General features: G+C 37.6%; 3 protein-coding genes and 1 pseudogene across 3 annotated transcripts; all 4 read right to left on the minus strand.

The window, feature by feature from the left end:
* Positions 1–958: 958 nt before the first annotated feature.
* LOC123949316 (olfactory receptor 4A47-like) lies at positions 959–1,888 on the minus strand. Its single transcript, XM_046016715.1, has one exon. It carries the CDS (start codon positions 1,886–1,888, stop codon positions 959–961), a length of 930 nt encoding a protein of 309 aa, XP_045872671.1.
* Positions 1,889–14,751: 12,863 nt separating this feature from the next.
* On the minus strand, positions 14,752–15,678 carry LOC123949331 (olfactory receptor 4A47-like). Its single transcript, XM_046016734.1, has one exon. The coding sequence runs from the start codon at positions 15,676–15,678 to the stop codon at positions 14,752–14,754; it is 927 nt and encodes a 308-aa protein (XP_045872690.1).
* A 7,529-nt stretch (positions 15,679–23,207) lies between these two features.
* Positions 23,208–24,242, minus strand: LOC123948968 (annotated as a pseudogene).
* Positions 24,243–25,297: 1,055 nt separating this feature from the next.
* Positions 25,298–26,227, minus strand: LOC123949306 (olfactory receptor 4A47-like). The gene has a single exon (XM_046016706.1). It carries the CDS (start codon positions 26,225–26,227, stop codon positions 25,298–25,300), a length of 930 nt encoding a protein of 309 aa, XP_045872662.1.
* Between the last annotated feature and the right edge of the window lie 1,016 nt (positions 26,228–27,243).

The raw sequence follows: 27,243 nt of genomic DNA on the forward strand, positions 1-27,243 counted from the left end.
TTGATAAGATTGATAAATCCTTGGCCAGATTTATCAAAAAGAAAAGAGAAAGGACTCAAATAAATAAAATCATGAATGAAAGAGGAGAGATCACACCACACCGAAGAAATCCAAACAATTATAAGATCATATTATGAACAATTATACGCCAAAACCTAGGCAATCTGGAAGAAATGGATGCATTTCTAGAGACATATAAACTACCAAAACTTTTTAAGCATTTTATCCCATTGTGTGAAGTTTGCTTTTTTATTAATTTGTATCTATTACACATCAATCTTCCTTATAAAAACAGAAGTGTTACACTTTTCATTTTATATTTAAGGCAACAGAAGTTTAATGAGCAAACATTCCATGCATCAATAAATATCACAAATAATATAATAAAAAGAATTACTTTATTATTTTAAGATTTTTTAAAATTCTTTATTTGAGAAAATCAGAGAGAAAGCAGGGTAAGGAGCAGAGGGAGAGAGACAAGCAGACTCCACACTGAGCAGGGAGCCTGATCCAGGGTTCATGATCCTGACATCATAACCTGAATCCAAACTAAGAGGCAGATGATTTAACCAACTGAGTCACCTTGGTGCCCCCAAAAGAATTACCTTAAATGACAAGAAGATAATGAAATAATGCTAGCTATCACAAAAAAACTTGAAAATACAGACTTATTAAAGCTTAGTAAAACCATATAAAAATTTCCTCACTAATTTTTATCTATCGTTGAATCCCTGCTATAAAGGCATCACACCTTTAAATGAAATCTTACAAGTATTATGAAACTTACATTCTAGCAGGAAGGGAAACTTATTATAACACAATCATCTAGTTCATCTTTAATTTTAATGACCTTAATTTCTTTGGAAAAAATGGAACTCAGAATAATTTTAAGAATACTTATGCACTCTCAGAAAATGGGTCCAATGTAAAGGAATTCTCCTTGTGGTAGATAATACACTTATCTACTAAAAGATATAACATTTCTATTCCAGAGTTTCTTCATAGCATTTGTCATCTCAGAATTTCTCAGAGTGTAGATCAGTGGGTTCAGCATGGGGGTTATGACTGTAAAAAACACACCCAGTGACTTGTCAATGGGGAAGGTTTTAACAGGTCTTACATACATGAAAATACATGGAACAAAGAACAAGACCACCACAAGAATGTGGGAACCACAGGTCTGGAGGGCTTTCTGCCTCCCTTCCGACCTAAAGTTCTTTAGAGAATACAAGATGACACCATAAGAAATTAGCAAGAACACAAACACAATAGTGCACATCATCCCTCCATTGGCCACCACTAGCAGGCCAATGATATATGTGTCAGTACAAACCAGTTTCATTAAGGGGTACATGTCACAGGAAAAATGGTCAATGATATTGGGACCACAGAAAGGGAGCCCATAAATAGTGCTAACTTGAATAACTGAATGCAGAAAACCTCCCACCCAGGACACTACCAGCAGCACAACACACACCCACTGCCTCATGATCACCAAATAATGCAAGGGCTTACAGATGGCCACATAACGGTCATAGGCCATCACTAGCAGAAGAAAGACCTCTGAGCCACCAAAAAAGTGCTCTGTAAATAGCTGAGTCATACAAGATTGGAAGGATATGGTATTTTCTGCTAACAACAAATCTGAAATCAATCTGGGGCAAATGCAAGAGGAATAAGTGACATCCATAAAAGACAAGTTAGCAAGAAACAAGTACATAGGTGACCCAAGGGTCTTACTGACTGCTATAGTCACCACAATGAGCACATTGCCCACCACAGTCAAAATATAGAAGAGCAAGAACATAACAAGAAGGACCTTCTGTTCCTTTGGATCTTGGGTGAGGCCTAAGAGGACAAAGTAAGTTACATTGTTTCTTGGGTCCATCTAGTCTGGATGGGAGTGACTTCTCCTATTAGAACCAGGTAATCTACAAAACAGGAGAGAAAGTCTTTAAATGCATTATAAGGTAAATCTTGTATTGATTCATTCAATTAAAAGATTGTGTAAAAAATTGTGGCAGCAGTACCTATTTGTGTCACAGACAGTGTGATTTCCCAGTTCAACAAGTCACAGTTTTCTACACTCAACGATAACATACATAATAATATTCAATGAAATAAGTGCCAATATAAAGATAGTCACACAATGCAAAGGCCAGTGGTAGGAATATATTAATCAAACAGCAAACAAAGAAGGCTTCCCAGAGGAAGCACTCCCTTCTGAGATTTAAAGGAGAAGTGGAAGGACAAGAGGGCAAAGGATTCCATGCAAGGGTGCACAGTTTATAAGGTCACAAAAGTGAAATACTCAAGATCCCTTTAAAGTAACTGATACACTTCAATTGAGTGGAGCAAATTAGGAATGGAAAGTCACTGCCCTGGATTGTTTCTTCCCTCACTGAGACTTCTTTCTTAGGGTCTTTGGTTGGATATGCCCACTTTCCTTGACCAATAAATGTGGAACTTTTCCAATGTTGTCTCTTCTTTTAATTTTTAAACTTCATATATGCAGCATCTCCAACTCTGAAAACCTCCAACTGGATATTATTTCAAAAATTATAAAACTAAATTTTTAATTTTCAGCCACAAATGTAGGTGTTTGTCATCTGACTAAATGGTTCCACCTTCCAAATCACTTCCCAGAAAAGAAATATCACTGTGCCTTTCATGGCCTTCTTGCTCTCGTATCACATATTGATACCTTCAACATATCTTATTAACCCCATTTGAAATAGATCACAATGTTGGTTACTTCCCTTCCCTCCCCACTTCTGGCCCACCACACTAGACATCTGCATTGTCTCTTCCCTTTCATTCTGGCCTCCACCAATTTTTTTTTCTCCTAACACAGTCCAAGTGAACTTTTTTAAATCTGATACTGATCTCATCAGTCCACTGCTCACAACATCTACAGTGCCTTCTACTCACTCACTCACAATTTAATGAATCACATTTCATATTTACAGTAATAGAAACTATAATCCCCATTCCACGGTTGAACAAACTGTGACTCTGAACATCTATTTTTCCCAAGTTCACCCATTTTGAAGTGACAAAACTAGAATTGGAACCCAGTTTTGCTTTATCTCAAAGTGATCTAACGTTTACATAATAAAGATACTCACACAATTGCAAAGCCTGGTTTCCACTATTTACTGTTAGTCTTACCTTAGGAAGACAAGCCCACACTCTCGGACTTTTTACTCATTCACAGACACCTAGAATTCTTCTGTCATCTAGTTTGACAAGAGTGGACAAAAAGCTGAATTGTTATTTGAGGACATATTTTACTTCATTCAATTCTCTGTCCATTCTCTCTGTGCAGTCCTCTGGTTATTCAGAAGGTTCTTTTTATTTATATTGTAGATTAATTCCTAAGAATTCCAGGTTCCACAGAGAAAAACAAAAATTTAGCACATTAGGAAAATTTATCTAAAAGACAAGGAAATCCTATCCTTACATAAAACGAGATCAAGGAGACATTCTGAGGGAGACTTTTCTCAAGTAATTTCTTTCCTGCTAATTTCTGAATAGGAAAATATCATTCAACTCTTTATTCATCTTCATTCTGTCTTTTGCTTAGCTCAGATTGGCTGACCTGGTATTTTTAAGAAACATTCTTGTGTTTTTTGTTAGCTAATGCTTTAAACCTAACAGAAACCTCCTCAAAAATGTGTATCAGTTTTTAGGAGCAGAGCATATTCTTCCCAATATGAGCAAGGAACACTGGACATATTATCTCTTCTAGCCACATTCCTCATTAAGTCCTAGAATTGGAAAGTGTCCAAGACTGATCCTTCCTTAATTAAATTCCCTGGGAATTTCCACCAAAAAACTTTAAAAAAATCTCTATAAAGATACTAGGAGGTCAAATCACATAATTAGGGTCATAAAGATGTAACATAAAAAGATGGCTTTAGAATCATTGTAAGACTCCTGCCAGTCAAGAATAAAATTTTAGCCCAGTCATGCTGCATTAGGGAAAAACATTTCTTGTATTTCTCCACTTGTCATAGCAAGTTTTTCTTTCCTTTCATTTAATAGTAAATTTATCCTGCCTTAAGGTGTGGTTAGATGTTCTAGATGCATGTTTATATATAAAATAACTATTAAACTATTAATTTCTTTAATTCGGAACTCCAATCTACTGCCAGAAACCATGCTATGAATGGGGACACAGTAATTAAAGAAATAGTGGGGAAAATTATGCAAAAGTTCCTTCCTGCATGGACCTTATATTCTTATAATAGAGTTAGAGAGCAAATATGGGGACAATTTACTAAACAAAAATAATCTTCACCATGGCTAATAATACAGCAAACAAGGTAGCAGAAAAAGATGACCAGGGAGGGCCTTTCTTCAAAGGTAATGTTTAAGGTTAGACATAAAGCTAGTAGCTACCATCAGAAACACTATTTTAGGTAGCAAAATTAAGTAAACATTCTAAGTAATGTGTTCTCACTTCATTGATGGCATGACCTATATGTAAAAAGGTTAAAAATTTCACGGGGATTTTTATTCCAGTGCTATTGTGAAATGGGGTGGTGAGCATTGACACTCTGATCTTTTTCCTGACTATGGTGGGAAAGTTCCAACCTTTCCGAACTGAGTTTGATGTTGGTTGTGGGTCGGTCATATATGGTCATTATTATATTGAAGTACATTCCTTCTATATAGAATTTGTTGAGAAGTTGTATTTTTTTTAACATGAAAGCATATTAAATTTCTGTGCTACCGTTTAATAATCCATAGAGGATTAAGAAACCAATTTCCTTTACTAGAACATCAAAAAGAACAATATACTTAAGAAAAAACTTAAACAAGGACCCAAAATTCTTCTACGCTGAAAAACCGCACAGTGTTGTTGAAAGATATTCTAGAAGGCACAAATAAAACGGAGGAAAGACATTCATGAATTTGTATGGTTCATACTACTAGGTTTTCAGTGTCAACTAAAGTGATCTATAGATTCAAAGCAATTCCTACTAAAATTTTAAAAAATGTTTATTCCAGAAATAGAAAAATCCATCCTAAAATTTAGGTGGAAACTCAAGGCATGCCAAGCAGCCAAAATAACCCTGGGGTTACAAACAAACGATTGGAGGACTTCCTGGTTCTAAAATTAACTACAAAAGTATGGTAATCAAAACACTGCTTCACACCCAGCAGGAGAGCTATGACCACAAAATGTAAAAATTGTAACACGTGTAAGACAGCAGAGAGATCAAAACAACTCTCCATTGTTGCTGGAAATGCACAATGATGTAGCTGCTATGGAAAATGCTATGGTACTTCCTAAAAAAATAGCAAAAAAATATTATAGGAGCCACAATTCCACTTTGGGGTATGTACACAAAATAATCACAGTCTCAAATAGGTATTTCTATACCCATTTTCATGCAGTGCTGCAGAGGGGAGGGATAACTGATTGCAGAGAATGGTGAGAGAGAGTGGAACACACAGGAATACACACAAGTTGACTTCCTCTAAGCCATTGGAATGGAAAATTAGAGTGGCTGAATTTGGTAATTTTGCAACCAATGGGCCTCAAACACTGGAGTTTCAGAGGTCCCATAATAGCTAGGACAGAGATCTGAGGATGTTGCCCTATTCCTGTAGAAGACGCAGGCAGGTAACCCAGCCAGAGAGCACACTCTGAGGATCATCTACAGGGCATGGGGAGAGATTATTTTACCTTTCAGTGCATATCTCTGAGAGGTTGAATTGCCTCTCTGGGGACAAAAGTCTCCGTGATGGGTCCATGATCAAAGGAGTGAGACTGATACAAAGCGAATGTCAAGAAAAGCTTTATTTTGTGCCGAGCATCGAGAATCAAACTGACCGGTCGGGGCCGCCTCTTAGAGAGGGCAGCCACCCCAGCCTCACAGACTAACTTTTATAGAGCAAAGACCATGTGGTTGAGCCTGGCCATACACAGGAATGAGATTGCAACGGACAGAGAAAGCTGTACAGTCATATTGGGTCACACACGGGTGGCCAATTGAATTACAATTCACTCCATAGTAGCTATTTGAACGAGCCTATCACCTTGGTCAGAATTGGCACCCAAAAGGAACCCAAAAAGCGGGGCCCACACTCCTTGGTAGTTAGGGAGACAGTATGCGCACTCCACTGATTGGATGTCTCCACCTGGCTCGACTCATCCCTGCATTCTGGGCTCTGTTATCTCCACCTGACCTGACGCGACTTATATTTGGGCTCTGTTATGTGGGACTGGTCAACCATATTTTACTACATAAACAACAAAAATAGCTGTTCAACCAAGATGGAGCCGTTCTGGCTAAACAGTCCCTTATACTGCGCAGGCTCCATTTCCTTTCTCCACCCATAAGCAAAGGCACAGAGACACCTGCTACATGTGGCTAACCTGGACACTGGCCCTTTAGACTGCATTTCTCCAAATCCCATGCCTGTGCATTCTGTCACAATTGTCCTTCTGAATTAAACCTGTAAGCGTCCCAGCACAGTGAGACCATCCTCCCCAGAACACAAGGGAAAGCTCCCACCACTCCAGGACCTAAAAGATTAGAGTTTTAAAAGACGGGAAAGCTTGGCTGCACTAGAGCAAAGGTGAACTGTGCTGCTCAAGGCCGGCAAGCAACCCAGAGACGGTGTGAAATGAGAAAGCTAGAAAACACTGGGACACATGAGGGAAAATTATTTCCTCCTCTTAATGTGCTTTTGTGAGAGCAACAAGCATGGACTCTCCTCTCTGGGAACAAAGAGCTTGCTAATGCTATTTCCCTCCCCAACCCCTCAGCATAGACCAGCTTCAGTAAACAGCACATTGCCAGCACTGGCTGCCTAAACTGCTTACACCTCGTTTCCCTCCTCTGTACTCTGTCTGTAATACTTTTCCTGGGTAAGTGTACCTAAGGACTAGTGCAGGTCCCTTCCCCAGAAGACCACCAGAAACCCCTTCATTCACCATGTCTACTGACCACAGAGTTCTTCAAAGTTTCATTTACAGTGGAAATATCATCAGGTCTCCTTTAACAAGCAGACAAGATCTTATGTAGTTAAAACTCACCACACTCTGACCAAGGACCAAACAGTACCCCCTGCAAGCAAATAGAACCTGTACATACAATTGACCTGAGAAACAGAGCAGCCCAAACACAGTTGCAGAGTACATGCAGCACACATCAAAAACACTTCCTGAAGCTCTAGACCCTGGACATTATTTGACCTCTTCTACTTAAAGTCATTCCTCTGAGGAACAGGAACCATAACAGACTTTCCTAACACAGAGAAGAAGCAGAGACCTTGTCAAAATGCCAAGATGGAGAAATTCATCCCAAAAGAAAGTACAAGAAAAGGTCACAGCCAGGGATCTAATCAAAACAGATAAAAGTAACAGGCCTGATGCATACTTTAAAGCAATAATCATAAGGATACAAGCTGAGCTTGGAGTAAAGCATAGAAGACATCAGGGAGACCCTTACCACAGAGATAAAAGAGCTAATTAACCATCAGGCTGAAATGGAAAATGCAGTAACTGAGATTCACAATTGACTGCATGTAAAGGCCACAAGAAAGGAAGAGGCAGAGACATAAATAAATGATATAGAAGACAGAATTATGGAAGATAGTGAAACAATAAAAGAAAGAAAAAGAAAAATGTTTGGATGATTGGGACTCATATGAGTCCCAGATGAAGAAGAGAAAGAAAGGTAACAGAAGGTTTATTTGAGATGATTATAGTTGAAAAGTTCCCTAATCTAGGGGCAGAAACAGACAGCCAAAGTCAGAAGACACAGAGAACCTCCATCTAACAAAAGCAGGCCAACACCAAGATATTGCAGTTTTATTTGCAAAATATTGAGATAAAGAATAATCCTAAAAGCAATGAGACAAAAGAAGTGCCTAACTGATAATTGGAGGGGCAATAAGGTTAACAGCAGTGCTCTCCACAGAAGGTTGGCAAGACAGAAGAGAGAGAAATGATATATTCAACATGCTGAATGCGGCAAATCTGCAGCCACGAATACTCTATCCAGCAAGGTAATCATTCAAAACAAGAAGAGATAGTTTCCCAGACAAACACCAAAGCAGTTAATGACCACTAAACCAGCATGTGAGAAATAGTAAAGGAGACACTTTGACTGGGCAAGAAAGACCAAAAGAGACAAAAACTAAACAAAACTAAAGAAACAGAAGAAATTTCCATAAACAATGACAAAATAAGAAATAAAATAGCATAATACATACCTATCAATAATTACTCTGAATGTAAATGGAGTAAATGCTCCAAACAAAAGACATAAGGTGTCAGATGGAATAAAAACAAAACAAAACTAAACAAACAAACAAAAAAAACCCATAAGACCCATATATATATACTGTTTACAAAAGTCTCTTCTTAGACCAAAAGACACCTCCAGATTCAAAGGGAAGAGGCAGAGAACTATTTACATGCTAATGGATATCAAAAGAAAACTAAAGTAGCCACCCTTATATCAGACAAATAGATTTTAAACCAAAGACTGTAACAAGACAACAATGACACTACACCACACTAAAGGGGTGTATCCAACAAGAAGATGTAATGATTCTAAATATTTATGCCTCCACCTTAGGAACAAATACATAAACCAATTAATAAAAAAAGAAACGCATTGATGAAAATACCATAGTGGTAAGGGACATTAACATCCCATTCACAGCAAAGGAAGGATCATCTCAGCAGATCAAAAAGGAAACAAAGGGGCCTTGAATGACACACTGCACCAGATGGATATCACAGATATATTCAGAGCATTCCATCTTAAAGCAGAAGAATACACATTCTTCTCAAGTGTATATGCATCATTCTCCTGAATAAACCACATACTGGGTCACAAATCAGGCCTCAACTGATACAATAGGACTGAGGTCATACAGTGCATATTTTCAGACAACAATGCTAGGAAAACAGAAGTCAACCACAAGAAGAAATTTGGAAAGATCACAAATACATGGAGGTTAAAGGACATCCCACTGAAGAACAAATAGGACAACCAGGAAATTAAAAATTCAACAAATACATGGAAGCAAATGAAACTGAAAACACAACAGTTCAAAACCTTTGGGATGCAGCAAAAATGGTCCTAACAGGGAAGTATGTAGCAATACAGGCCTTCTACAAGGACCAAGAAAAGTCTCAAATACACAACATAACCTTACAGCTAAAAGAGCTAAAAACAGCAGCAAATAAAGTTTAAATCCAGCAGGAGAAGAATAAAAATAAAGATTAGAGTGGAAATCAAAGATACAGAAATTTAAAACAAAACAAAGCAAAAAACAAACAAACAAACAAAAAAACCAGAATGGTGCTTGCCTAAGGCCCAAAGAGAAAGAATGTGAAATTAATGTTTAATGAGTGTGTAATTTCATTTTGGGAAGATGAAAAAGCTCTGGTAGTGGATGGTGCTGGTGTCCGCATTACAAATGTCAATTAATTTACTTAATCATCATAACAATGTGAATTGACTCAATGCCACTGAAACTATGCACATACAAATGATTAAATCAATTCTTTGTTATTTGGACTTTACTACAAGTTAGAAACTACACCTAAAAACCAAGTTGAGGGGAGCCTGGGTGGCTCAGTGGGTTAAGCCTCTGCCTTTGGCTCAGGTCATGATCTCAGGGTCCTGAGATCAAGCCCCACATCGGGCTCTCTTCTTGGCAGGGGGTCTGCTTCTCCCTCTCTCTCTGCCTGCCTCTCTGCCTACTTGTGATCTTTGTCTGTCAAATAAATAAAATCTTTAAAAAATGAAAAACTAAGAGATAAAAAAATAAAAATAAAAACGAAGTTGACTGCATTAATAGGTGTAAGTTCTCAACATAAACTACAGCACAATGACTAGAGTATATGTACATATCATTGGCTTTAAACATACACAAGTATAAAAAGTAGGTATGCCATCTAACAACAAAACTGGTAAATTAAAATCTCCAAATCTTTGTCCTGACAATCTGCTTTGCACAAGAATTCTAACTAATACTCCCAGCACACTGAACTTTGACCATCAACTGGTTAATACATAAACCTAAATAGGCTATTTTTATAATGGTAAATTATTTCCTGCCTGGACCTTTCCTCAAAGTGCCTATAGGTCAAAATAAACATACTTTGGACAAATAATGATCACATGCCTCTGTACCAATTACCTTCTTTTCTCTATTCTATTTAAAATACAAACTTATTTTATAAAGTGGTGGATATCTCTCAAAGTTAACTTTTCTACACCAGAACTTCCTGATGGCATTTTTAACCTCCAAATTTCTGAGTGTGCAGGTTTAAGTTTAACAAGGGAATTACCATGCTATACAACACAGTCACTACTTGATCAGTGGAAAAGGTGGTGATTGGGCGCAAATATACAAATGTTCAGGATGCAATATTACAACCACCACACGGATGTGAGAGACACAGGTGGACACAGCTTTGTGTCTCCCCTCCAAGCTACAGGTCCTCCATGAGCATATGATAACCAACTAGGAGACCATCAAGAGGAAAATTTACACAGGCAGATGAACACACTTTTGACAACAACAGAGACACAAAGGGCAAGAGTGCCCAAGCAGATGAGTTTCATGTTATGCACAAATGGTCTACGACAGTGGAGCCACACACAGGCAGCCACACTGTGAAGAGGACCAGAATGGTTGCAAGGACAAAGCCTCTAGCACATGACAACTGAAGGAGGAAGCCATATCCCTGTCACTTGTGATTATTTCATAGTACAGAGATTTACAGATGGCTACACAGATGCTCAGCAAAGATGTTAGTCACACACTTCCTGAAAGAGATTGTTTTTCTTACAACAAAGGTGCCAAACAGCATTTTAAGGGTCATGGATGAAGAACAGCAGATTATCTAGATGCACAGGCAGAAAACGGAAGCAATACCCAAGGTCATGAAAGATGACTTGTTTAATGAAAAGACCCACTCATGGATAACAGTTCTTATTACTAGAAAACTTCCTAAATTAGGGGTGTCTGTGTAGCTCAATCAGTTAAGCATCTGCCTTCAGCTCAGGTCATGATTCCAGGGTCCTAGAACTGAGCCCCACATCAGAGTCCCTGCTCAGTGGAGAGTCGGCTTCTCCCTCTCTGAATGCCCCTCCCCCCATTTGTGCTCCCTCAAGCTCTCTCTTTCAAAATGAATAAACCTTAAAAATAATCTTCTTAAATTAATCCTAAAGTGAATCTCCTAAAAATAATACATGACTTGTTTTGTGACTATTCTCAACTTCCTTTAACTTATCAAGGTATTTTAATGTTAAACTTTTTATCATATTTCAATGTAAACTTATTATTTTATTTTAAACTTGTTTTTGAAAGGTAATTTGGAATAGGCATTAATCTGAAAAGGAATAGTAATGAGAGACTGCTCATCTCATGATGTATGTGATAACATATATAAAACAAATGTGTTATATATAAGTTAAAATAAATTTAAAATAGTTGAGATATAAAACAAAAGTCAGTTATTATTTTCAACAGGATTCAATTTCAGAAGTTTAATTTAGGAAGAGTTAAAGTTTTCTAGTACTGAAAACTGTTATCCATGAGCAGGTCTTTTCATTCATGACCTTCAGTACTGCTTCCATTTTCTGCCTGTGTGAGTTATGCCTTCTAGATATCTGCTGTTCTTCATCTATTACCCCTGAAATGCTGCTTGGCATTTTTCTGTAAGAAAAACCATCTCTTTCAGGAAGTGCATGACTTAAGTCTTTGCTGAGCATCCATGTGGTCATCTGCAAACCTATGTGTAACACAAGTATGTTATATATGAAAGCAATTATATTGTGTATCAGTGACGACATGATCAAAGAGATGAATGAAACAGAAGTCCTGATCTGCATCCAAATAAAAATAAGACTTTAGAATATAATAAACAGGATTCAGGTCAATGGCAAAAAGAAAAGTATGCAAATGTTAAAAAAAAAAACAAGCCCTGAAATTTAGAAAACTGACTATTCCTCCATACTTCTTCAACTCCTATATCAAAAAATTTCAGATGGGTCTAAAGTTTTAATGTAAGATACAAACAACCACAAAAATGCCTTAAAAATTAACTGCTGGGGGGCGCCTGGGGGGCTCAGTGGGTTAAGCCTCTGCCTTTGGGGCAGGTCATGATCTCACGGTCCTAGGATGGATCCCCTCATCAGGCTCTCTGCTCAGCGGGGAGCCTGCTTCCCCTTCTCTCTGGGGCGCCTGGGTGGCTCAGTGGATTAAGCCTCTGCCTTCAGCTCAGGTCATGATCCCAGGGTCCTGGGATCGAGCCCCACATCTGGCTCTCTGCTCAGCGGGGAGCCTGCTTCTTCCTCTGTCTCTGCCTGCCTCTCTGCCTACTTGTGATCTCTGTCCAATAAATAAATAAAATCTTTTAAAAAAAATTAACTGCTGAATTCTGGAACACTGAAAAGAAATTTTTAAAAAAGAAAATTAAAAAAAATAACTCCTGAAAAACAGTTTAAGAATATTTTGGTATAAGTGAAGGGGGAAAATCTTTTAAAGATAAAAATCCAAAACAACATGAAATATTAAATCTTAAGAACATTTTTTGCATGCCAAAAGGATTCTACAGACAATACAAAAGTTAAAAATACATCACAAGCCAGAAAGACAATTGTTGCATACACAACAATAAAGGGATCCTTTCCTCAGAATGTAATCAATCATAAAAATCACTATGGAAAAGATCAATGATTGAATGAAATATGTAAAAGAGCATTAATAGGTGATTCACAGAAAAAGAAACATAAATCATATTAAAGATAAACTCGATAATATGAAAAAGATAACATATTAATGAGATTATTTTCTTCCATGAATATTTATCAGGTATGGCTTGTTGAGAATGTGGACACAAACACTCTGAAAGACTGTGAGAAGCACTTTAGCTACTACTACAATCTCAAGCATGACAATTTGATAATAGCTATGAATACTGACATTAACTATCTGATCATTGTTTCAAATACATATATCAACAATTCCACTCCTAGGAACTCATACTTGTACATGTTCACAAACATATACTTACTGCAAAAAATTTTTGTAGGAAAAAGTTAGTAAAAACATGAACAGAAATGAATACATTTATTTATTTTAGTAAATGTTTGTAAATGAATAATATGGAGTAAAAGAAAAACTAAGAGATCTTATGGACTAGTATGAACTATCTTCAAAATGTTGCAAGAGATTTCACTTATATGTGGAATTTAAAAAAAAGAAAAAAAACCAGTGAAACAAACAAAACCCAGAAATGTACTCATACATACAGAGAACAAACTGGTCATTGCCAGAACAGAGGGGGATGAAGGGATAGCAAAAATAGGTGAAAGGGATGAAAGGTACAAAGTTTCAGTGATAAAATAAATATGTCACAAATATGAAAAGAACAACATAGGAAACACAGTCAAAAACAATGTAGCAACTTTGTATGGTAACACATCAAAACTAAACTTATCACAAAAAGCATCTCTTACTGTACATGATTGTTGACTCACTATGCTATATTCCCGAAACTACTGTAATGTTGTATGATAACTATACTTCAGTTAAAAATTAGAGGGTGCCTGGGTGGCTCAGTGGGTTAAGCCTCTGCCTTCAGCTCAGGTCATGATCTCAGGGTCCTGGGATCAAGCCCCACATTGGGCTCTCTGCTCAGCAGGGAGCCTGCTTCCTCCTCTCTCTGCCTGCTTCTCTGCCTACTTGTGATCTGTCTGTCAAATAAATAAATAAAATCGTTTAAAAAAATTAGAAATAAGCAAAACCATGGCAACTTAAAGGTTTATTTTTTAAAAAGAAGTTGCATAATAAAGGCAAACATTTAAATACACAGAAAAAAAATACATACATATATTTAAATTGAAATGCATTTGCAAAGTTTCCACCTCATGAGTCTTTAACAGGTCAAGACTAACTCTGGGGGGGGGGGGGGCGCCTGGGTGGCTCAGTGGATTAAGCCGCTGCCTTCGGCTCGGGTCATGATCTCAGGGTCCTGGGATCGAGCCCCGCATCGGGCTCTCTGCTCCGCAGGGAGCCTGCTTCCTCCTCTCTCTCTGCCTGCCTCTCTGCCTACTTGTGATCTCTCTCTCTGTCAAATAAATAAATAAAATCTTAAAAAAAAAAAAAAAAAAAAGACTAACTCTGGGGAAGAGGAGTAGAAACCACACAGAGAGAAGTAGGTAATTTATTCAACATTGTTTCCAGCTGTGTAAGATCTGCTCTTGTACTGCTTATTATTATCCATTACACTTCAATTTTTCTTATGAAAACACTTATTTTATATCTAAGGTAGCAGAAATTTAATATACGAGACAGTCTATACATCATTAAATAATATAAAGAGTATAATAAAAAGATTACCTTAAATGAAAAGAATCTAATGAAAAATAATACACATCTCAGAAAACAAATTTTAAAATATAACTTAATTAAAAATTATTATAATCATATAAAAATTTCCTCACTAATTCATTACCCATTGCTAACTCCTTGAGATAAAGGCATTACACCTTTCTAAATAAACTGATCAACAAAACATTATAGCCCTTACATTCTAGCAAGAAGGGAAATGTTATTATAGCACAATCATCCTGTTCATCCTTTAGTTAACTTAATTCATTTGAAACAAAAAGAGTCTTAATCATTTTGAGAAGACTTCTGCATATTTAGAAAATGGGATCCAATGTAAAATAATTCTCTTCACGGTGGATAATACACTTATCAACTAAAAGACACGATATTTCTTCTCCAGAGCTTCTTCATAGCATTTGTCATCTCAGAATTTCTCAGAGTGTAGATCAGTGGGTTCAGCACTGGGGTTATGACTGTGTAAAACACACTCAATGATTTGTCAATGGGGAAGGTCTTAGCAGGTCTGGCATACATGAAAATACAAGGAACAAAGAAGAAAACCACCACAGTGATGTGGGAACCACAGGTCTGGAGGGCTTTCCGCCTCCCTTCAGGACTAAGGTTCTTTAGAGAGTGCAAGATGACACCATAAGAGATGAGCAAGAATGCAAATACAATAGTGCAGATCATCCCTCCATTGGCCACCACTAACAGGCCAATGACATACGTGTCAGTACAGATGAGCTTCAATAAGGGGTATATGTCACAGAAAAAATGATCAATGACATTGGGGCCACAGAATGGAAGCCCATAAATAGTGCTAACCTGAATTAGTGAATGTAGAAAACCTCCCACCCAGGACACTACCAGCAGCACAACACACACCCACTGCCTCATGATCACCAGATAATGCAAGGGCTTGCAGATGGCCACATAGCGGTCATAGGCCATCACCAACAGAAGAAAGATTTCTGTTCCACCAAAAAGGTGCTCTGTAAATAGCTGGGTCATACAAGAATGGAAGGATATTGTATTTTCTCCAGATGATAAGTCTGAAATCAATCTGGGGCAAATGGAAGATGAATAAATGACATCCATAAATGATAAGTTAGCAAGAAATAAATACATAGGTGAGCCCAAGGTCTTACTGAGACTTACAGTCACCACAATAAGCAGTTTTCCTACCACAGAAAAAATATAGAAGAGCAAGAACATAACAAAAAGGACCTTCTGTTCCTTTGGATCCTGGGTGAGGCCCAAGAGGACAAAGTAAGTTACATTGTTTCTTGGTTCCATCTAGTCTGCATAGGAGCTGACTTTTCCTATTAGAAGGAAGAGATATACAAAACAAGGGGGAAAACTTTTAAATGCATTACAAAATTCATCTTTTATTGACTCATTTAATTAAAAGAATGTGGAAAGCTTATTTGTTTCTGTCAAATGTGTAATGGATGTTATAATTTCTAGTTGAACAAGCCACGGTTTCCTCCCCTCACTGATAGCATACACAATAATCACCAATGAAAAAAGTGCCATTACAAAAATAGTCACACAATGCAAAGATCAGGGGTAGGAATACATTACCAAACATCAGTCAAGGGAGGCTCCCCAGAGAAGCAACGCTTTAGCTAAGTTTCAAAGGAAAAGAGGAAAAACAAGAAAAGAGGGCAAGGGAATTCCACAAAAAAGTGCACAGTTTATAAGTCACAAAAATGAAATACTTGAGACATATTTAGGGTAATTGACATACTCAAAGTGAGTGGATCAAACTAGGAATGGGAGATCACTGCCTTTGACTGTCTCTGACTGAGATCTCTTGCTTATGGTCTTTGGTTGGATATGCCTCCTTTTCCTTACCAATAAATGGGAAAGCATGAAAGCATGCCAGTGTTGTGCCTCTCCCTTAATTTTTGAACTTCATATATACAATATCTCTACCTATGGATATCTCCAACTGGATATCATTCCAGGACTTATGAAATTAAATTTTAATTTTCCATGATAAACATAAGAGTTTTCAGCTCACTGAAAGGTACCACTTTCCACATCATTGCTTAGACAAGAAATATCACAGTGTCCTCCATGCATTTCTTGATCTCATATCACATACTGATACCTTTAACAAATCCTTTTAACCTCCTTTAAAATATATCACAAACATAATCATTTCCCTTCTCCCCTTACTTCTCTCTCACTGCACTCTGGGTCCTGCCACATCCCTCACCTTGCATTCTGTCTTCCTTCAGTTTGTTGTCCTGATGCAGCCAAATGGTCCTTTTTAAATCTGATTCTGATGTATCGCTCCACTGCTCACAATACTACAGTGGATTCCAATCAGTCCCTCACAACTTAATGAATCACATCTTATATTACAGTAATAGGAATTGTAATCCCCATTAATTTCTCCAATGTCACACATTTTTGAGTGATAAAACTAGGATTAGAATCCAAATTTGCTTTATCTCAAAGTAATCTGAATTTGCATAATAAAGATAAGTCATACAATTTTTTTTTAAAAAACACTGTCTCTGCTATTATTTGTTTGCCTTACCTTGTGTAAGCATATCCACAATCTGAATGAACACACTTTACACATTCACAAGGACCTGGAATTTTTCTGTCATCCAGTTTGACAAGGGAGGGCAAAAAAACTGCATTGTTACTTGAGGCTATATTAATTTCATTCGACTATCTATTTCCTTCGTGGAGCCTTCTGGTTATTCAGAAGGTTGCTTTTATTTACATTGTAGATTACTTCCTAGGAATTCCAGGGTCTACAAAGGAAAACAAAAAATTGGCACATTAGGATAATTTCTCAAAAAGACAAGTAAACTCCTTACTTACATAAGAAGGGGAACAGCTAGTCATTTCCCAGGGAGATTTCTCTCAAGTAATTTCTTTCCTACTAATTTCTAAATAGGAAAATATCATTCAACTCTTTAGTCATATTTATTCTGTTCTGTTGGCTTGCTCAGATTAGCTGAGTTTTTCATTAGGATAATGCTTTAAGCCTAACAGAAACCTCCTAAAAAATGAGTATCATTTGTTAGGAGCATAGTATCTTCTTCCCAATACAATCAAAGATCACTGGGCATTTTATCCCTTCCAACCACATTCCTCATTAAGTCCTAGAATTGGAAAGTGTCCAAGACTGATTCTTGCTTAATTAAATTCACTGGAAATTTCCACAAAAACTTTAAAAAATATTCCTATAAAGATACTGTTAGGTCAGGTGCCTGGGTGGCTCAGTTGGTTAAGTGTCTGCCTTGGGTTCAGATCATGCTCAGGGTCCTGGGGAGCTGGCATCATGCTCCCTGCTCAGCAAGAAGCCTGCTTCTCCCTCTCCCACTCTCCCTGCTTGTGTTCCCTCTCTTGCTGTGTCTATCTCTGCCAAAAAAATAAATAAAATCTTAAAAAAATTGATACTATTAGGCAAAAAAAATCACATGATTAGGGTCAGAAAGAGGTAACATAAACAAACAAAAAACATACCTTTAGAACCATTGTAAAACTGCTACCAAGTCAAGAACAAAATTTCAGCCCAGCCATTTTGTGTTAGGGAAGATTAATTCATCATGTATTTCCCCTCTCGTCATAGCAAGTTTTTCTTTCCTTTTATTTAATAGTCAATTTTAGTGTGGTTAGACATTTTATTTACTCACAGATTTAGGCATAATAACTATTTGTTAAATTAATAATTACTTTAATTTACTGCCAGGAAACACACTGTAAGGACATAGCAATTAAGGAAATAGAGGAAAAAATTAGGCAAAATGTCCTTCCTGCATGGACCTTATATTCTCATAAGAGAATCAGACAGTAAATAAGGGGACAATTTAGTAAACTAAATAGAGTCTTCATCAAGGCTAATAATAAGTGAACAGGGTACTCATGGATATTTCTACATGAAGAAGTTGATCAGGGAAGGCCTTCCTTCAAAGGGCATGTTAAAGCTGCAATGCAAAAGATAGACAGTGGCTACGATCAGAAACACTGTTATAGGTAGTAAAATTAAGAAAACCTTCTAAGTAATTTGTTCTCACTTCACCGATGGCATGACCTATATGTACAAAAGGCTAAGTTTTCACAGGGATTTTTAGTCCATTGCTATGTGAAAAGGAGGTGAGAGCGTGGGCTCACTCATCTTGTGCCCAATTATAGTGGGAAAGATTTCAACCTTTCCCTGTTGAGTATGATGTTAGCTACGGATATGCCATATATGGCCTTTATATGTTGAGGTAAATTCCTTCTATACCCAATTTGTTAAGATGGTTTTTGGTTTTTTTTTTTTTTATTTCACTCTCTAAATGATTTTTATTTTACATTTTAGTATGTTCACAGAGCATCTAATTTCTTGAGCTAGTGGCAAAAGTATGTAGAGTTTAAATTATTTTTGAAACTTCTTTCAAAATTTAAATTTATTCTCAAGATAAATAAAATATTTTATTTTGCCTTAATTTGACTCTTCTGTAGACTCTTTCTTTATGTAAATCAAAGTTTCCTTTCTTTATGTAAATCAAAGTTTCCTTTTTATTTCTTTTTTCTTTTATTTCCTTTTTTAAGTTTTTTATTTAAATTCTAGTTAGTTAACATATAGTGTAGTATTAGTTTCAGGAGCAGAATTTAGTGATTTATCACTTACATATAACACCCAGTGCTCATCACAAGAAATGCCCACCTTAATACTCATCTTAATACTTAATACTCATCTCATCTAACCCATCCTCCACCCTCATCCCCTTCCAAACCCTTTGTTCTCTGTAGTTAAGAGTCTCTTATGGTTTGCCTCCCTCTCTTACTTTTCCCCTTCCCTTATGTTCACCTGCTTTGTTTGGTAAAATCCACATATGAGTGGAATCATATGGTATTTATCTTTCTCTGACTGACTTATTTCCCTTAGAATAATGCACTCTAAGTCTAACCACCTCACTGCAAATGGCAAGATTTCATTCTTTTTGGTGGATGTATAACATTTCAGTGTGTGTGTGTGTGTGTGTCTGTGTATGTGTATGTACACACACCATATCTATTTTATCCACTCATTAATCAATGAATATTTGTGCTCATTCCATAATTTGACTATTGTTGATAATGCTTCTATAAACATCAGGATGGATGTGTTCCTTAAAGTCAGTGTTTTTGTGTCCCTTGGGTAAATACCTAGTAGAGCAAATGCTGTATCGTAAGATAGTTCCATTTTAAGTTTCTGAGGAGACTTCATACTGTTTTCCAGAGTGACTGCAACACTTTGTATTCCACCAACACTGTAAGAGGGTTCCTTTTCTCCCATCCTCACTAACACCTGTTGTTTCTTGTGTTGTTCATTTTAGCCATTCTGACAGGTGTGAGATGGTTTCTCATCATGGTTTTGATTTGTATTTCCCTAATGATGAGGGATGTTGAGCACCTTCTCCTATCTCTGTTCACCATCTGGATGTCTACTCACCATTTCTTCACTGGATTATCTTGTATGTGCTCAATCTGATAACTTCTTTATAGATTTTGAACACTAACCCTTTATCAGATATGTCACATACAAATATCATTTCCCATTCCAGAGGTTACCTTTTAAATTGTTTCCTTAGCTTACAAATGTTTTTTGGTGAGGTCCTAATAGTTCATTTTTGCTTTTGCTTCCTTTGCCTCTTGAAACATGTCTAGTAAGAAGTTGCTGCATCAGAGGCCAAGGATGATGAGCAATGGTCATTGCTGCCCATGTTTCCCTCTAGGATTTTGATAGATTCCTGCCTCACATTTAGGTCTTTCATCCATTTTGAGTTTATTTTTGTGTATGGTATAAGAAAGTTTCATTCTTCTGCACGTGGCTGTCTAATTTTCCCAACAGCATTTGTTGAAGAGACTGTCTTTTTTCACTTGTATATACTTCTGTGCTTTGTCCAAGATTAGTTGACCATAGCATTGAGGTCCATTTCTGGTTTCTCTATTCTGTTCCATTGGTCTGTTTGTCTGTTTTTATGCAGGCACCAAACTGTCTTGATGATTACAGCTTTGTTATGCAGCTTGAAGTCTGGAATTGTGATGCCTCCAGTTTTGGTTTTATTTTTCAACATTACTTTGGGTATTTGGGGTATGAACCCACTGTTGACACCAAAAAGAGACCACGAGAATGAATGTCCATGCAGATAAGTTTCAGCCAAAGGTTTATGTCATGCATGAGTGGTCTATGACAGTAGAGCCACACACAGGCAGCCACACTGTGAAGACGACCTGAATGGTTGCAAGGACAAAGCCTCTAGCACATGCCAACTGAAAGAGGAAGCCTTATCCCCATCCCTTGTGATAATTTCATTGTACAGAGGTATGCACATGGCCACATGGATGCTCAGCAAAGACTTCAGACACACGTCCTGAAAGAGATGGTTTTCCTTAAAGCAAAAGTGCAAAGCAGCATTTCAGGGGCCATGAATGGAGAACAGCAGATACCTAGAAGTCATAACTCACATGGGCAGAAAATGGAAGCAGTACCCAAGGTCATGAAAGATAACTTGTTGATGAAAAGACCTACTCATGGATAGCAGTTCTCAGTACTAGAAAGCTGTAAACTCTTCCTAAATTGATCTTCTTAAATGGAATCTTCTTAAAAATAATATTTTCTTGTATCTAAATTATTTTAAACTTATTTTTAAATTATTTTTATTTAAACTTACTTTAATTTGTCAATTTATTTTTTCCCATTATGTTTTTTTTTTATTTCTTTTCAGTGTTCCAGAATTCATTGTTTATGCACCTCTCCTGGTGCTCCATGCAATACATGCCCTCCATTAATGTTAAAGTTATTTATCTTATTTCAATATAAAGTCATTTTTTATCTTAAACTTCTCTTTGAAAATAAATATACAAGAATAGCCATAAATCTGAATTTAAAATGAGGTATATACAAAATGTTTTACATATGAAAGCAATTTTATTGTGTATGAACCGGGACAGGAATAGAGATCAATGAAAACGAATCTTAAATGGGATCCAAGTGTATATGGAGATTTAGACATAATAGGACTTCAAGTCAATGGCAAAAAGAAAATTATGAAACTTTAAAAAACCCTGAAATTTAGAAAAGCAACTAAAAAATCCATACCTCTTTAATGCCTATTAAAAATAAATTCTAGATAGATCAAAAGTTTTAATGTAAGTTATACGAGCTCAACAAAGCTTTAAAATTAAAAACTAAAAAATCAGTTGGAGAATATTTTGGTATGAATAAAATGTGAAAAGTCTTTTTAAGGAAGATATATAAGCTTAAAATAAATGAAACAAGATGGGATTGGGAGGGAGACAAACCATAAATGACTCTTAATCTCACAAAACAAACTGGGGGTTGCTGGGGGGAGGTGGGATTGGGGGAGGGGGAGCGGGCTATGGACATTGGGGAGGGGAGGCGAACCATAAGAGACTATGGACTCTGAAAAACAACCTGAGGGTTTTGAAGGGTCAGGGGTGGGAGGTTGGGGGAACAGGTGGTGGGTGATGGGGAGGGCACGTTTTGCATGGAGCACTGGGTGTTGTGCAAAAAGAATGAATACTGTTACGCTGAAAAAATAAATAAAAAGGGAAAAAAAAATTAAAAAAAAAATAAAAAATAAAACATACCTGAATAAAAAAAAATAAATAATTTAATATTAAATTAATAAGGACATTACTTACATGCCAAAAGCATTCTATAATGTATACAAGTATTAAAACACATCACAAGTTCAATTACAGAAAAATATAAATTACTTATACAACAGTGGAGGAGATCATTTCTTCAGTAAAGGACAGCACTCACTAATATCAGTATGGCAAAGATCAACAATTACACAAAATAGACAAAAAAAAATAGATGATTCATTAAACACATGAAAAGATACCCAAACTCAAAACTATGAGAAAGATTGCAATTTTTCTGGTTGCCTTATATCATGAGTGTGTATCTGCAAGTGGTTGTTGAGAATATGGACAGAAGTACTTTCACAGACTGAGCAGAAGGGTAGCTATTACTACAATCTCAAGGAAAAGAGTTTGGCAATAACTATGAAATTCAACATTTCAATCTGACCATTGACTCAAATACATTCCTAACAATTCCTCTCCGAGGAACTCACACTTGCACATATTCACAAACACAGAATTATAAATTTCTTCATTACTGATAAAAGTAATAACATGAACAGGAATGGAGATATTTTAGTCATATTTATAAGTGAACAACATGGAGTATAAGAAAAACAAAGAGATCTATATGGACTAGTATGACATATCTTCAAGACGTTGCAAAAGATTTCACTTTTATGTGGAATTTAATCAACACACCAAAACAAACAAAAGACAAAACCGGACTCATAAATACAGAGAACAGACTGCCTGCTGCCAGGGGGAAGGGAGTGGAGGGATCTGGGAAATAGGTGAAGGGGCTGAAAGGTACAATATTAGGGAATAAAATAATAATTACAAGAATGAAAAGTGCAGCCTAGGGGGTATAATCAATAATATTGTAGGGACTTTGGCTGGTAATGGATGGTAACAGATGGAAGCGACACTTTTCATGATCAGCATTCTGTAATGTATTTTTTGGTTTATTGTGTCCCAGGCTTCTTTAAGAACAAAGTGATGTATGATGCAGGGATTAAAAAGAGAGCATCCTTGAACTTTGACTTCCCTCCAACTAGTCCCCCCAAACTCCCTGCCCCCACATCTTTTGTATTCCCAAATCCTTTATCAGTGAATGAAGAACTTGATCCCAAAGCCCTGGGACAAACCCCAGGTACTGTTCCCTAGCTCTCCCCTCTCCTCTGCCCCCCCCCCAATTACTGGGAAGGGCCAGCACCTCAGTTTGAATGCATGGGAGAGCCCAGAGTGGTGACAGACCCTGAGGGAAAGGCTCCACCCTCAGGGAAAGGAATCAAGGAGTATAGGGTAGTGAAGTGGGGGTCCCATAGCCAGGGGTACCTAGCTGGGCCCTGGTGCTGAAAGAAAGGATACTGGTACCCCTGAAAAAAGAAACCCAGCAGACTCAAAATCCTCTCCTGGCCAGTAGTCCCTGCTGTCGACCATTGCAGAAGTACACTCAGACCGCATCCTTCTGATGCCCCAGCTTCTGGGCAATGGGGCTGATCCGAACCTGGGTGGGTTTCAGGCACTACGGGAGCATGTTCACCAGGTTACCTCACACAGTTCTCCAGACTTGTTCACTTGCTCTCTCAGGCCCGCCCAAGGGTCCCTGCTTTGTATATCTCCTGCAGATTTTCACCGTTGTCAGCTTCCACCACCCACTTCTGTAGCAGGGGCCACAGCTTACATGTATTGTAGAAGCCTTGGTGCTGAGGCTCAAAGGGACAGATAAGGTTATTTGGCAAAACACCTTCCCAAAATAATCTTCAGGGTGAGCCCCACATGGGCCTGGGTATATCCTAGAGTGATCTTCTTCTGTCTCAGGGGCTTGACAAATTGTTCCAGTCTTTCTGAAGAACTTTGATGTCCTGCGACTCTGCAGGGTTTATGTTCTGCTTTTCCTCTGCTCAGGAAAAGCATCCTTGGAGTTGGCTCTCCACCTGAGGTCCTAGCTTGACCTCCCCCTGAGAGGTCTCCAGGCTGCCTAGGAGTACCTGCTCCACCCTAACCTGATGTCCACAGTATGCTGTCCCTCTGCAGAACTCATATGGCAGGAAGACATAGGGAAATCCCCCAAAATTCCACATCTGGCCACAACCCTGATTCAATTCCTGACCCACCAGGAGGGTAACAGGTGGTCAGCCAGGTGAAAGGGTTAACCCAGTAGTGCTCTAGCCCTTCCCGACCATCCCTTCCACCCCATCCCCTCATGGATACAAGAATGCCAAGTCAGAGGCCAGGCATCCTGCCATGGGGAACAGAGGGAGCCCAAGCCAAGGGGTCTGGAAAAATGAAGGCTCTCCAAGAGACTGCTCAACACCTCTCTCCCTCCCTAATCCCACTCACTATCATGATGTACATAACTGTTGAATCACGATGGTATAAACCTGAAACTAGTGTAATGTTTTATGTCAACTATATTTCAATTAAAAATAAATCAATACAGGTGCCTGGATGGCTCAGTGGGTTAAGCCTCTGCCTTCTGCTCAGGTCATGATCCCAAGGTCCTGGGATTGAGCCCCGCATCAGTCTCTTTGTTCAGCGGGGAGCCTGCTTCATCCTCTCTCTCTGCCTGCCTCTCTACCTGCTTGTGATCTCTGTCAAATAAATAAATAAAATCTTTAAAAAAATAAGTTCTATAATAAAGCATTTACATACACATAGAAGACTCACACATAGATATTTACAGTTGAATTTGTGAAGATTATTACCTGATGAGCTTAAAGATACAGATCAAGCAACTGCCTCTGGGGAAGAGATTGGAAACTATGCTGAGAGTTAAACAGAACATTATTCTACACTTTATCTCTTTCTGAAAGGTTTTCAAAATTATTTTCATCTATTACACTTCAATTTTTCTTATATTAGCTAAAAGTATTAGTCTAAATATGTTTATCTAAAGCAACCAAAAATTAATAAGGAAAACTCTACATAGCATTATTACAAATAATATAATAAAAAGGATAAACTTAACTGATAGACTCTAAAAAAAACTGTCTCATAAAAAATGTTTTTAAAAAATTTTTAAATAACTAAAAATTAATGTAATCATTAAAAAATGTCCTCAGTGATTCATTACATAGTATGGATTCCTTGCTATAGAGGCATTACATATTTCTAAGTGAAAAGATTGACAAGGTGTTATGGACCTTACATCCTAGCCACAAGGGAAACTCTTCATACTTTAATTATAATTTGCTTAAATTCTTACAAATAAAGGAAGTCAGAATCAAACTTACGAGGACTTCTACACTCCAAAGATATGGACACTAATGTCAAATAATTCTCTTCATGATGAATAATACACTTATCTACTCGAACATATAATATTTCTTCCCCAGAGCTTCTTCATAGCATTTGTCATCTCAGAATTTCTCAGGGTGTAGATCAATGGGTTCAGCATGGGAGTTATGACTGTATAAAACACACTCAATGCTTTGTCTATGGGGAAGGTCTTAGCAGGTCTTACATACATGAAAATACATGGAACAAAGAAGAAGACCACCACAGTGATGTGGGAACCACAGGTCTGGAGGGCTTTCCACCTCCTTTCTGGACTAAGGTGTTTTAGGGAGTTCAAGATGACACCATAAGAGATGAGCAAGAGCACAAACACAATACTGCAGATCAGCCCTCCATTGGCTAACACTAAAAGGCCAATGACATATGTGTCCGTACAGACCAGTTTCAATAATGGGTACATGTCACACAAAAAATGATCCATGACATTAGGACCACAAAATGGGAGCTTATAAATAGTGATAACTTGAGTTATTGAATGCAAAAAACCTCCCACCCAGGACGCTACCAGCAGCACAACACACACCCACTGCCTCATGATCACCAAGTAATGCAAGGGTTTGCAGATGGCCACATAACGGTCATAGGCCATCACTAGCAGAAGAAAGACCTCTGAGCCACCAAAAAAGTGTCCTGTTAATAGCTGAGTCATACAAGATTGGAAAGATATTGTATTTTCTGCAAGCAACAAGTCTGAAATAAATCTGGGAGAAATAGAAGATGAATAAATGACATCCATAAATGATAAGCTAGCAAGAAAAAAGTACATAGGTGAGTCCAGAGACTTACTGACAGTTACAGTCACCACAATGAGCAGGTTTCCCACCATAGTCAAAATGTAGAAGAGCAAGAACATAACAAAAAGGATCTTCTGTTCCTTTGGATCCTGGGTGAGGCCCAAGAGGACAAAGTAAGTTACATTGCTTCTTGGTTCCATCTAGTCTGCATTAGGAACTGACTTCTCATTTTAGAAGCAAGTGATCTGCAAAACAAGGGGGAAAACTTTTAAATACATTATAAGATTACTCTTTTATTGACTCATTCAATGAAAAGATTGTGGCAGGAGTACCTGTTTATGTCACATGTGTCAGAGACATTGTGATTTCCAAGTTGAATAAGCCATGGTTTCCAGCACTCAGTGATATCATACATAATAATAACCAATGTAATAAGTGATACTATAAAAATAGTTTCACAGCGTGAAGGTCACAAGCAAACAGCAGTCAGAGAAGGCTTTCCCCTGGAAAAGGGAAAAGCTTTAGCTGAGTTGCAAAGGAAAACTGAAAGGACAGGAAAAGAAGGAAAGGGAATTCCATGCAAAGGTGCACAGTTTATAAAGTCATTAAAGTTAAATACTTGAGGCCCCTTTAAAGTAATTGACATATTTGAAGTGAGTGGATCAAACAAGGAATGGAAGGTTGTGGCCCTGGAATGCATCTTCCCTGAGACTTCTTTCATAGAAGCTTTGGTTGGATATGCCCTCTTTTCCTGACCAATAAATGGGAAAGAACCAAGATGCCCTTCAACGGACAAATGGATAAGGAAAATGTGGTACATATACACGATGGAGTATTATGCCTCCATCAGAAAGGATGAATACCCAACTTTTGTAGCAACATGGACGGGACTGGAAGAGATTATGCTGAGCGAAATAAGTCAAGCAGAGAGAGTCAAGTATCATATGGTCTCACTTACTTGTGGAGCATAACAAAGAACATTGAGGACATGGGGAGATGGAGAGGAGAAGGGAGTTGTGGGAAACTGGAAGGGGACATGAACCATGAGAGACTATGGACTCTGAAAAACAACCAGAGGGTTTTGAAGGGGCAGGGGGTGAGAGGTTGAGGAACCAGGTGGAGGGTAATAGAGAGGGGACGTATTGCATGGAGCACTGGGTGTGGTGCAAAAACAATGAGTACTGTTACACTGAAAATAAATAAATAATTTTTTAAA

This window comes from Meles meles, chromosome 8, assembly GCF_922984935.1.
Source record: "Meles meles chromosome 8, mMelMel3.1 paternal haplotype, whole genome shotgun sequence".
Lineage (NCBI taxonomy): Eukaryota > Metazoa > Chordata > Mammalia > Carnivora > Mustelidae > Meles > Meles meles.